The sequence below is a fragment of the Doryrhamphus excisus genome, chromosome 5 (genome assembly GCF_030265055.1).
Source record: "Doryrhamphus excisus isolate RoL2022-K1 chromosome 5, RoL_Dexc_1.0, whole genome shotgun sequence".
In the NCBI taxonomy this organism is placed as follows: Eukaryota; Metazoa; Chordata; class Actinopteri; order Syngnathiformes; family Syngnathidae; genus Doryrhamphus; species Doryrhamphus excisus.
Window position 1 is genome coordinate 14,566,517 of NC_080470.1, and position 13,785 is coordinate 14,580,301.

At 45.7% G+C, this 13,785-nt stretch overlaps 1 protein-coding gene across 1 annotated transcript in view; it reads left to right on the forward strand.

The window, feature by feature from the left end:
- Window positions 1–11,785, forward strand: part of cers1 (ceramide synthase 1) — a 53,321-nt gene extending 41,536 nt beyond the window's left edge. Inside the window, exons 3-7 of the mRNA XM_058072505.1 lie at window positions 5,198–5,378; window positions 5,446–5,607; window positions 6,640–6,787; window positions 6,861–7,048; window positions 8,469–11,785. Coding sequence (XP_057928488.1) covers window positions 5,198–5,378; window positions 5,446–5,607; window positions 6,640–6,787; window positions 6,861–7,048; window positions 8,469–8,511 — 722 coding nt within the window. The 3' untranslated portion in view covers window positions 8,512–11,785. The remainder of the gene's footprint in view (window positions 1–5,197; window positions 5,379–5,445; window positions 5,608–6,639; window positions 6,788–6,860; window positions 7,049–8,468) is intronic.
- Window positions 11,786–13,785: the final 2,000 nt, after the last annotated feature.

The window sequence follows — 13,785 nt, forward strand, 5'->3', positions numbered from 1 at the left end:
TACATCCTGGAGAGGGCGTCGGGCTTGCCGTTTCTGGAGCCAGGGCGGAAGGTCAGGGAAAAGTCAAAACGGGTTAGGAAAAGCGCCCATCGTGCCTGCCGGGGGTTGAGCCTGTGAGCCGAACGGAGATAGGCCAGGTTTTTATGGTCCGTGAGAACAACAAAAGGGACCTCAGAACCCTCCAGCCAGTGCCTCCACTCCTGCAGCGCCAAGACAACGGCCAATAATTCCCTATTGCCGATGTCGTAATTTCTCTCTGCCGGGGTCAGGCGACGTGAGAAGAAGGCGCAGGGGTGCAACTTGTGGTCGGTGGTGGAGCGCTGGGAGAGGACAGCCCCCACACCGGTGTCGGACGCATCAACCTCGACAAAAAATTGAGACAAAGGGTCAGGGTGAGCCAGGACAGGAGCAGAGGTGAAACGCAATTTTAGGTCTTCAAAAGCGGCATTGGCATCTGGGGTCCATACAAACGGACTCTTAGGGGATGTGAGACGGTTCAAAGGTTCTGCAACCCGACTGAAGTCCTGAATAAAGCGGCGGTAAAAATTAGCGAAGCCCAGAAACCTTTGAAGGTCCTTCCTTGATGTAGGAGGGGGCCACTGGACCACAGCCTGGATCTTGGCAGGGTCGGCTCGGAGTTGCCCCTTCTCCACGATGAACCCCAGAAAAGAAACAGAGGGAGCGTGGAAAGTACATTTCTCCGCCTTGACAAAAAGTCTGTTGGCAAGGAGCCTCTGTAATACCAGCCGCACCTGCTGGGTGTGTTCCTCAAGAGAGTCCGAAAAAATCAAAATATCATCAAGATAAACAAAAACGAAGCGACCAAGCATATCGCGTAGTACGTCGTTAATAAGACACTGAAAAACGGCGGGGGCATTGGTGAGACCAAAAGGCATGACGAGGTATTCGAAATGGCCAATGGGGGTGTTAAATGCGGTCTTCCACTCGTCCCCCTTCCGGATGCGGACGAGGTGGTAAGCATTGCGGAGATCAAGTTTAGTGAAGAACTTAGCAGAACTGAGGGAATTAAACGCGGAATCCAATAATGGGAGTGGGTATTTGTTCTTGACCGTGATGTTATTGAGAGCGCGGTAATCAACACAGGGGCGGAGTGACTTATCCTTCTTCTCGACAAAAAAGAAACCGGCAGCTAACGGGGAGGAAGAAGGGCGAATGAGACCAGCGGCGAGCGAGGAAGATATGTAATCTTCGAGAGCCTCCCTCTCAGGCTTAGACACGTTATACAGACGCGAGGAAGGGAGCGCGGCGCCGGGGTGGAGATTAATGCAACAGTCGTACGGACGGTGCGGGGGGAGTGACATGGCTCTGTGCTTGCTGAAAACATCTCGAAGGTCATGATAGACAGGAGGAACCGAAGTAAGGTCGATCCTCTCTGGTGCGGGGGCGCGAGTGTCTGAGGGACGGGGACACGCCCCCCTGAAACAGTGCGTGTGGCAAAAAATGCTCCAGCTAGCGATAGCTGGTTTAGACCAGTCTATGTGGGGATTGTGCCTGCTCAACCAATTAAGCCCTAATACTACCGGGGCGGAGCGCGAGGGAATGATAAAAAAAGTCAAGTTCTCAATGTGATTGCCTGCCAGGCGGAGCGAAAGGGGGCGGGACTGGTGAGTGACGTTAGCCAGATGACGCCCATCCAGAGAACGAACAACTTTGGCAGAGGATAACGGTATCACAGGAATAGAAGACTTAGCAACAAACGCCTCGTCGAGGAAACAGTCGTCCGAGCCAGAGTCGATAAATGCCGTAATATCAACACAGATATCGGACCAAGAGAGTGTACCTGGCAACTGTAGTCGATTGGTTGCTGGCGTGATCGCGGAAGTGGGCGTGGTCGGAGACTCCACCGGCGAACCAGGAAGAAGCTTGGCCGACGCTTGGGAGCGTTGGCTGTCCGGGCGGACGGGACAGCGGGAGACAGTGTGGTCCGCATGGCCACAGTAGAGGCAGAGGTGGAGCCGCACCCGACGCTTCCTCTCGGCCGACGTGAGGCGATGACCACCAAGCTGCATGGGTTCCTCCAACGCCAGCATAGGGGGTGTTCCCGAGGGACTGGATTGCCTGCCGTCGGAGGAGAGAGCATCGAAGGAGCCCCGGGCGAAGGGGGGGTCGGCACGTCGGAGCAGCCTGTCTTGCTCCCGGAAGTCCAGGCGCTTCTCGATGCGCACCGCCAGGGCGATCAGGTCGCCCAGCTCACCCGGCGTCTCCAGGGGAATCATATGATCCCTTATCCGCTCAGCGAGCCCATCGGAAAAGACGTCCAGAAGGGCCGAAGGGTTCCAGTCGCTCTTTGCCGCGAGCGCGCGGAACTCGATGGCGTAATCGGATACGCGACGTCTGCCCTGGTGAAGCCTCAGGAGGGAGCGGGCAGCCTCGCGGCCGGGACTTGCTCCAATGCCCTCGCAAAAGTGGAGAAGGAGGAGCAGATGGCCGAGCGTCGGCTCCATTCGGCCGTGGCCCAGGCCCCCGCCTTGCCCGTGAGGTGGGAGGTGGCGAAGGCCACTCGGGCGCGCTCCGTCGGGTAAGCGGCAGCTTGGAGCTCGAAATGTAGCTCACACTGGGTTAAAAAGGTGTGCACGTCACCTGAGTCCCCGGAGAATCGCTCCGGTCTTGAGAGCAGGGGACACTGGGCTGCTGGGCTGGAGACTGCGACCGAGGAAGGAGGAGGATCCGGCGCTTGTGGTGCTGTGAGAGCCGGGTGGGCCTGAATGGCGGACAGCACGGCGCCGAGCTGAGCCTCGAGTCTTGTCTTGTCGCTCTGCTAGGTTGTGCATGCTAGCTCCAAGTACGCCGAACTGTTCCTCCTGCTGGGACAGGCGCATGGCTTGGAGACGAAGGGATTCCTTGACGGGGTCCGCGTCGACAGGGTCCATACTGTTGGCTGGATTATTCTGTCACGGCTCGGTTGGGCCAGGATCCCAGACGCGGAGGCAGGAGGCAGGTGAGTACGGACAAACAGTTTATTGAGTCCAAAACGATAACAAAAGGCGATGGTGTAGAAAAGGGGTACACCATGGAAAAAGAATATACAGAGCAGGGCTGGTGGAGGCTCGAGCCGCTGAACGCATAGACTAGGATGACTGGGTTAGGTAGCATCGGGTGGCGAAGGAGAATAATCCAGCAAAGGTCAGCAGTAGAGGAGAGCTTAAATACGGGACAGGGATGATCAGCTTCAGGTGCGTTCAACAGCTCCGCCTCCAGCCAGGTGCAACAGATCTGGAGAAACAAAAGGATAGGAGGGAGACAGAGGAACAAACAAGGGCAACCGGACGTGACACTTTTTAACATTATTAGAGCTCTCTAGACATGAAACAACACCCCTATAGTCACATTTACACTCCTATTACCCACTATAATAGACAGCATGATATAGAAAACCTGTTTACACTCTTCTAAATACATTTTAACATGATTAGAGCTCTCTAGACATGAAACAACACCCCTATAGTCACCTTTACACTCCCATTTCCTACTATAGTAGACACAATGACATAGAAAACCTGTTTATAACCTTCCAAATACACTTTTTGACATTATTAGAGCTCTCTAGACATGAAACAACACCCCTATAGTCACCTTTACTCTCCTATTTCCTACTATAGTACACATAATTATATAGAAAACCTGTTTATAACCTTCTAAAAACACTTTTTGACATTATTAGAGCTCACTAGACATGAAACAACACCCCTATAGTCACCTTTACACTCCTATTTCCTAATATAGTAGACATAATGATATAGAAAACCTGTTCATAACCTTCCAAATACACTTTTTAATCATTATTAGAGCTCTCTAAACATGAAACAACACCCCTATAGTCACCTTTACACTCCTATTACCCACTATAGTAGACATGATGATATAGAAAAACCTGTTTACAACCTTTTAAATACACTTTTTAATCATTATTAGAGCTCTCTAGACATGAAACAACACCCCTATAGTCACCTTTACACTCCTATTTCCTACTATAGTACACATAATTATATAGAAAACCTGTTTATAACCTTCTAAAAACACTTTTTGACATTATTAGAGCTCACTAGACATGAAACAACACCCCTATAATCACCTTTATACTCCTATTTCCCACTATAGGAGACATAATGATATTGAAAACCTGTTTACAACTTTCTAAATACCCTTTTTATCATTATTAGAGCTCTCTAGACATGAAACAACACCCCTATAGTCACCTTTACACTCCTATTACCCACTATAGTAGACATCATGATATAGAAAACCTGTTTACCACCTTCTAAATTCACTTTTTATCATTATTAGAGCTCTCTAGACCTGAAACAACACCCCTATAGTCACCGTTACGCTCCTATTTCCTACTATAGTACACATAATGATATAGAAAACCTGTTTATAACATTCTAAAAACACTTTTTAACATTATTAGAGCTCACTAGACATGAAACAACACCCCTATAATCACCTTTATACTTCTATTTCCTACTATAGTACACATAATTATATAGAAAACCTGTTTACAACTTTCTAAAAACACTTTTTGACATTATTAGAGCTCACTAGACATGAAACAACACCCCTATAATCACCTTTATACTCCTATTTCCCACTATAGGAGACATAATGATATTGAAAACCTGTTTACACTCTTCTAAATACCCTTTTTATCATTATTAGAGCTCTCTAGACAATAAACAACACCCCTATAGTCACCTTTACACTCCTATTACCCACTATAGTAGACATAATCATATAGAAAACCTGTTTACAACCTTTTAAATACACTTTTTAATCATTATTAGAGCTCTCTAGACATAAAACAACACCCCTATAGTCACCTTTACACTCCTATTACCCACTATAGTAGACATAATCATATAGAAAACCTGTTTACAACCTTTTAAATACACTTTTTAATCATTATTAGAGCTCTCTAGACATAAAACAACACCCCTATAGTCACCTTTACACTCCTATTACCCACTATAGTAAACATAATGATATAGAAAACCTGTTTACAACCTTCTAAATACACATTTTAACATGATTAGAGCCCTCTACACATGAATTAACATCCCTATAGTCACTTTTACATTCCTCATCGATGAAATAAATGTTAGCGACGGGCAAGTGGAACGGCCAAAGCTAACTCCTAAATGAGGCGGTTGTCCAAGTTTGACGTTCCCTTCCTTTCCAGACTGGAAGAGCGGGATGTCAGTGCCTATAGACATCGCCATCGCCTACCTGATCCAGGGCAGCTTCTACGGCCACTCCATCTACGCCACCGTCTACATGGACGCCTGGAGGAAGGATTCTGCTGTCATGGTGGTCCATCACATCATCACGCTGGCGCTCATCTGCTTCTCCTACGCCTTCAGGTGCGTCACCGTCATCCTTCTACATCATTCAACATCTCGGTCTCACATCATCACCGCATCGCCGCAGGTACCACAACGTGGGCATCCTGGTGTTGTTCCTCCACGACATCAACGACATCCAGCTGGAGTTCACCAAGCTGAACATCTACCTGAAGTCCCGAGGAGGAGGGTACTACCTGCTGAATGACGTGGTGTCCAACATGGGCTCCGTCAGCTTCAGCATAACTTGGTGGGCCTCCACACACGCACACACACACAAAAGCCATATTATTCATATCCAATTTTGCAAAAATTCAACATTTATTTTACTATTTAAATTTTTTTCTTTAATATTCCAATAATATGCTACTAAAATGACGTTACTTTTCCTCATAATATTACAAGTTTATCCGAAGAAGTTTGCAATTTTGGGTTTTTTTCAGTTGTTTTCTTGTTAAAACAAGTGTTTAGAACAGGGGTCTCAAACTCAATTTACTTGGGGGCCACTGGAGCTAGGGTCTGGGCGAGGCTGGGCCGCATCAGGTTTTCCAAAAAAAAAAAAAAAAAACGCATTTATTAAAAACAGAAAAATGAATAAACTTTGCTTTGGTTCCGATTTTCTACAATAAAAGCTCTGATAAAACATTCCACTGTTCTCAAATATCTTACTTTTTATTTTTCTACACAAAATAAGATGAAAAATAAATAAACAAATCAAGAATAAAGAAAATTAGTCAATCAGTAATAAATAAATAAAAATAATAATAATAAAAGGGCAAATAATAAAAACTTAAGAAACCACATATAGTTGGTGGGTAGACAAATTATTTTTTTCAGATTAAAATGACCAAAGCATTATTAGAGCCCTGTAGACATGACAAAACACGACTATAGTCACATTTATACTCTTTTTATTTACAACATATTGCGCAACTGCAGGGTCTTGAGACACATGCTAACTCGCAAACTAGACTGCTAGCGACCTAAACGGTAGCCTTCAAGTTATTTCCTTTCAACTTAAATAGCCAAAAACTTACCACTTCCACACGGATAGGGAGGATAACTATTAACAGTTATTTAACCTTTAACATGAACATTAATCAAACGTAATAATTTTTTCTGGGTACATGATACCATACAGCATCCGTATCAAACTTGCGCGGGCCGCACTAACATTAAACTTTCATATCAAGGTGGGGGTCTCAAACTAGTGTCCTGCGGGCCACATTTGGCAAACACTCCCAAGAAGTATCAGTGACGTTGTGGTTTGTCTGTCCTTCAGGTTCTGGTTCCGTCTGTACTGGTTCCCCCTAAAAGTGCTGTACGCCACCTGCGTGTCCAGCCTGCAATCCGTCCCCAACATCCCTTTCTACTTCTTCTTCAATGCTCTGCTCCTCGCCTTGCTGCTCATGAACATCTACTGGTTCTTGGTGGGCACACACACACACACGCGCACACACACACACTCCATTGGTTTCCACTCATTTGCGTTTCCTCCTTTAGTTCATCGTCTTATTCGTGGTGAAGGTGCTGAAGATGAAGGAGGTGAATGACGTCAGGGAGTACGAGGAGGAGGAGGGCGGCAAGTCAGCAGCGGGCCTGCTCAAAAACCCTCAGGCCGCCACAAACAACGGCAAAAATGAGGAGGAGGATGATGATGATGATGCTGGACATCACCAGAGGGGCGATGAGTGAGTGACTTTTACATCCTGACACCCCCGTTTGACCTAGAAATGACCTACACTAATGCCTCCTTTATGGCGCTCCCTTGGTTCCACATTTTCAAGACTTTGAGACAAATAACACCCCTATAGTCACCTTTAAGCTCCTATTACCCAATATACATAATCAGAAAATAAGACATTTAAAACATAGAAAACCTGTTTGCCACCCTCTATATACACTTTTTAATAGTATTAGAGCCCTCCAGACATGAAATAACACCCCTATGGTCACCTTCACACTCCCATCACCAAATATAATAGACATAACAAGAGAAAAATAGATGTATAAGCCATAGAATACCCATTTAACACTGTCTGTATATGCTTTTTAACATTATTAGAGCCCTCCAGACATGAAATAACACCCCTATAGTCATCTTCACACTCCTATCACCAAATATAGTAGATATAACAAGAGAAAAATAGATGTATAAGACATAGAATACCCATTTAACACTGTCTGTATATGCTTTTTATAATTATTAGAGCCCTCCAGACATGAAATAACACCCCTATGGTCACCTTCACACTCCTATCACCAAATATAATAGACATAACAAGAGAAAAATAGATGTATAAGACATAGAATACCCATTTAACACGGTCTGTATATGCTTTTTAACATTATTAGAGCCCTCCAGACATGAAATAACACCCCTATGGTCACCTTCACACTCCTATCATTAAATATAGTAGAAATAACAAGAGAAAAATAGATGTATAAGACATAGAATACCTGTTTAACACGCTCTGTATATGCTTTTTAACATTATTAGAGCCCTCCAGACATGAAATAACACCCCTATGGTCACCTTCACACTCCTATCGCCAAATATAGTAGATATAATGAGAGAAAAATAGATGTATAAGACATAGAATACCTGTTTAACACGCTCTGTATATGCTTTTTAACATTATTAGAGCCCTCCAGGCATGAAATAACACCCCTATAGTAACAAGAGTATGACTCTTGTTACCGAATCTAGTATACCCAATATAGCGTATCCAAAGTGCGGTCCAGCCCATAGCTTTTATTGTGTTTTTGTGTTTTTCCCGATGTGGCCCTCGCTGGGAAACCTTTGGACGTCCGTGGTCTAGCGTAAGGGTAAAGGGTTAGGATGCGTCTTGTGATTGGCTGGTGACCAGTCCAAGGTGTGCCCCGCCTCCTAGCTGTGATAGGCCCAATCCAACTCGGAAAGCGATAAGAAAAGGCACGAGCGCTCCTTTATTGAAGGTCGTGCATCCTTTCGTGGCTGGACTCCACATTATCTTCTGATGATTACCACCACGACCTTTGGCCTCAGCCGAAGCATTGCGTGACGGCGGCGAGGACGCCGGGCCAACACGCTGATACCTACCCTCACCCGCTGTTCTTCTGTGTCGGCAGGAAGCACGTTCAGAATGGCATCACCAAGGAGAAGCATCTATGAACGGCTCTCCGTCGCCCCCGCCTGGCAGGAGGCCACCAGTACGGAAGGAGAAAAGGATCAGGAAGAACACACACACACACACAACCGAGTATTTTTTGGAATTATTAGAGCACTGTGAATGTTATCTCTTCTTGTTGCTTATGTTGCATTTTAGTACAAGTCAGCATTGGACTGTGAAGGTGTCACATGACCTGGAGATACCCCTAGTGACGTTCCCCCATCCATCCCTCATTCATTATTCTCACGGCCTGTGGTGGCCTCCTGCGTCCATTAGCAACATTCTTGTGTGTGTGTGTGTGTGTGTGTATGCAGCCTCTTCTTTTACAACACTTCACCTCAGTTTTCAACGTGTGTGTTTTGTGTGTGTGTGTGTGTGTCTGTTGCACTGACATGAAGGCCGACAAGCTGCTTTAATGACAGCAAAAAGCTACAAGTGATTGAGTTGGGTCTTTTTTTTTAATCTTCATTATTTAATTTGCAACAAAAAACGCCCATAAAAAGATGAAAATCAATAAGCGGATGACTAAAATATAATATGTATGCACATGTATTCAGGAATGCATGACATTGGAATGATTTTTTTTTGTTTTTTTAAATCATAGTTTTATTTTGAAAGGAACGCGCACATGTTTCCGGTGTTTGCGGCGCTTAAGGACGGATGCATGCAATTTGCACAAAAAGGTGCCCCGCCCTCTCCTACACTCCTCCAAAGTAAGATTTGGTACCTTCTCGATCCACTTCGGGCTCTTGTTTTGAAAAGCAGCATGCTTGATCGCCGGAACTGGTCCGCAGACGAATATTGTCGCTTTGTTTAAGCGTCTTCTTGGACTTCCTGTCCCTCCATTCCACCTGAGGTTGTTGTTTGATGATTTCTTTTTATCGAAGCTGCTGTTTTTGTTCCTCTTGTGTTATTTTATTTGGTTGTTTTCTGCTGTGATCCGACACAAAGCGGGACCCAGAGTCCCGCGGAGTGGACTCGTTCGTACAATCTGGACTATCGATTGTTGGCGGAATGCTGGATCATGTGACGTCAGGTGATCGGAAAGCTAACTCCCGAATGGCTGTGTCTCAATTTGCGTTGAAACGGATGCGGTGTTAGCCGCCTGTGAGGGCTTTTAATTGGGGGAGGACCTCACTGCAAAATAGTATTTGTGGTGACAAAAATAAATGAATGTATGGGAAATACTGTACTGTACAGCCAAAAACACGTACAGTAACCCCTCGCTATTTGGCCATTTTTCAAACCATATTAAATATCAGTTTGGTGGTCGACTATAACCTCTTAACAGTATTGTTACTCGGAATCAGTAATGTTGACATTGCTGATTTGGGAGTAAAAATAAGCTTTTCCTCCTTCCTCCTGGAAGTTTTTGTCGTTTTTGGAGAGGCTACCTAGTTAGCTTGCGCCACCCATCTTTTATGTCCCTGTAGTGATCCCGTAGCCTGATCAATGTGATGTAAACAAAAGAATAATAAAGTAACTATTGGCTAACAATGAAGACATTCCATTATCAACATTGCGGAAATTCATTTAACGCGGTCGGCTCATGAATAAATTGACCGTGATAAACGAGGGATTACTGTATTTGTGGTAGTCATTACACTAGTATTGGATACTAACATTGGTATTGGTATGATGGATCTACTGTACCGTGGTAAAATTGGCTTCCTGAGTAACAAAGTACACATAGTGCGCATAAGCAAGTGTACGCCGGTATTGCATTTGAGACACAGCCTGCCTGAAGTGTGAAAATACATGTTCCAAAAATCATGGAAATGTAACGTGTTTTTTGGGGGATTGAAAAATCTTTTCAATTAGCCAAATCATCCGAATTTGATTCATAATATTTCAGTATTTCTCAGAACTCCTCTGTTGTTTGATGACAACTTTTGAGACATTTGAATCGAGCTTTGTGTGAGTGACGGGAAGAAAAGCTACAGGTCACAAATTGGATTGGCCATATTATATATATTTCAAATAAAAACAGAAGAGTTATGATGCTAACGTGATCCAACGACTGAAGAAGCTAAGAATATATCATTTCGAAATGGTCATGACTAGGGATGTAATTATCAGTATAATAATGTGATATCGGTCCTGATCATGTACCGATGTTTACAACACATACATGTTCTTTCCACCACAGGAGATGTGGAATGTTACACATTAAGAGTTGGACAATATCGGCATATCGCACATCTCCATTTATGATTTGACTTTCAGGTGTTGAAAAAGAGGCGTGGTCAATCATTCAAATCAATGAGATGTCAGTATTACTAATTTTTGATTGGATTTTACATGCATGTAAAGTAGTATTCAACGACCTGAGAAAGCCTGCCCAGGAAGTGACCACTTGAAATAATTTCTTTGATTTTGTTGCAAACGTTAGAAAAAGTGTCATGTGAACGTACAAAATGTCCTTGGCGGTGGTGTAAGGGATTGCTGGGGTAGGCTCCAGCTCCAGATAAGATAAATGGTACTGAGAAAGCTGAAAGGACAGAGTTGGGATTTTTGTCTTTGTTTTGGTCCAAGATGAATGCTTTTTGATTGTGCCAAAATGTGACGTCGAAGGTGCGGGCAGGACGGCTTGCATGAACACCACCGGGCTTTAAAAAAAAAAGCCCCGCAAAGGATTCCTTTTGTCCAAAAAGAATTGCACTGTAATTTATTAGCATTTGTAATGTACATTAGCTAGATGAACGCTAGAGAAGGAAAAGGGTGAATGGGGTATTTTTAGACCTTTTTTTGGATCAAACATTGTATTTTAATCCCTGTAATTGCCCACAATTCAACCACTGGCTCTTTTATAGACCATTTTTGCTTTTGGTTATACCCTGAAATAAAAAGGTGTTCCAAGTATATAAAAAACAAAAAACTTGTGTGCTTTATTTTGAATCACAGTTGTTTTTATTTTTGCAAAATTGAAGAGGAATCGGTTGCACCACTGAGCAATAAATTAATCATGAAAAGTGTTGGTAAAAAGAGGGAGGGTGTTTTTGTACACAAGTCATGCAGTAACACATAAAAAAAAACATCTCTCCACATATTTGTGTCAGGAAAATGCACTTTTTATGGATTTTTTTTTCTTCCCATTATCCACAATCCTTAGAGACATGAAAATAATTATGCACCAAATTAGACACACCCAAATCAAACACGCCCACAAGGTTTTCCAAGTAGCAACAGGTACATTCATTAGCATGGACTAAACTAGCATCAAATACAAGACAGCAGCTCCAATGTAGCGTTACCTTTCGCTAGCTAGGTAGTTCTGAGGCGTAATGTCACATTATGTAAATTGGGCCATGATTTTTGGGGGTTATTTCAGAAAGCGTTCTAGGTGCGTCCCATCAAGTGAATTTTTAGCTGCCTCTTTTTAGCTGTTTTTCTACCTTTTAGAATATTCATGTCTCACAAAAAGGTGTGGATGATGGGCAAAATCACCCCCCCCCCAAAAAAAGTGCACTTTTCCGTTTTAAGACTAAACCACATCACACAAGGGTATAACATCATGAGGACACACCGAGTGATACAAAAAAAAAGACACCATCTCATCCGAGGGCGCAAGAAAATTGACTGGTGTCAACGGGGACGTCCAAATAAGACACAATAATTCCAACATTTCTAAGGGTTAAAGTTTCCACTAGCATCTACTGTTTAGTTTTATTATTTAAAGGGGGACAGACTTTCAAAAGGGCTCAAGGGGGATTTCGTTTCTACACGTGGACTTCTTCAGGCTGGAGCGCTGCTTTTAAAGGCAAGACTCACTTGAAAGGATTCCAGTTCTTCATTAGCGACAAGCTGTATGCTGGTATGCTACCAGGTAAAAGTTTGGAGACGCTTTCCCATGTTAGCGGATGGGAAAGTGGCTCCAAACTTTTGACTTTATTCCTCAATCAGAACTCTTAAGAGGTACAGTTCCAGCCGAAGGTCCTGGGCCACCAGCGCACCAGCACCAGTCAAAGGTCCTGGGACACCAGCGCACCAGTACCAGTCAAAGGTCCTGGGCCACCAGCGCACCAGTACCAGTCAAAAGGTCCTGGGCCACCAGCGCACCAGCACCAGTCAAAGGTCCTGGGACACCAGCGCACCAGTCAAAGGTCCTGGGCCACCAGCGTACCAGTACCAGTCAAAAGGTCCTGGGCCACCAGCGTACCAGTACCAGTCAAAAGGTCCTGGGCCACCAGCGTACCAGTACCAGTCAAAAGGTCCTGGGCCACCAGCGTACCAGTACCAGTCAAAAGGTCCTGGGCCACCAGCGTACCAGTACCAGTCAAAAGGTCCTGGGCCACCAGCGTACCAGTACCAGTCAAAAGGTCCTGGGCCACCAGCGTACCAGTACCAGTCAAAAGGTCCTGGGCCACCAGCGTACCAGTACCAGTCAAAAGGTCCTGGGCCACCAGCGTACCAGTACCAGTCAAAAGGTCCTGGGCCACCAGCGTACCAGTACCAGTCAAAGGTCCTGGGCCACCAGCGCACCAGTACCAGTCAAAAGGTCCTGGGCCACCAGCGTACCAGTACCAGTCAAAAGGTCCTGGGCCACCAGCGTACCAGTACCAGTCAAAAGGTCCTGGGCCACCAGCGTACCAGCACCAGTCAAAAGGTCCTGGGCCACCAGCGCACCAGCACCAGTCAAAGGTCCTGGGACACCAGCGCACCAGTCAAAGGTCCTGGGCCACCAGCGTACCAGTACCAGTCAAAAGGTCCTGGGCCACCAGCGTACCAGTACCAGTCAAAGGTCCTGGGACACCAGCGTACCAGTACCAGTCAAAGGTCCTGGGACACCAGCGTACCAGTACCAGTCCAAAGGTCCTGGGACACCAGCGTACCAGTACCAGTCCAAAGGTCCTGGGACACCAGCGTACCAGTACCAGTCAAAGGTCCTGGGACACCAGCGCACCAGTACCAGTCAAAGGTCCTGGGCCACCAGCGCACCAGCACCAGTCAAAGGTCCTGGGCCACCAGCGCACCAGCACCAGTCAAAGGTCCTGGGCCACCAGCGCACCAGCACCAGTCAAAGGTCCTGGGCCACCAGCGCACCAGCACCAGTCAAAGGTCCTGGGCCACCAGCGCACCAGCACCAGTCAAAGGTCCTGGGCCACCAGCGCACCAGCACCAGTCAAAGGTCCTGGGCCACCAGCGCACCAGCACCAGTCAAAGGTCCTGGGCCACCAGCGCACCAGCACCAGTCAAAGGTCCTGGGCCACCAGCGCACCAGCACCAGTCAAAGGTCCTGGGCCACCAGCGCACCAGCACCAGTCAAAGGTCCTGGG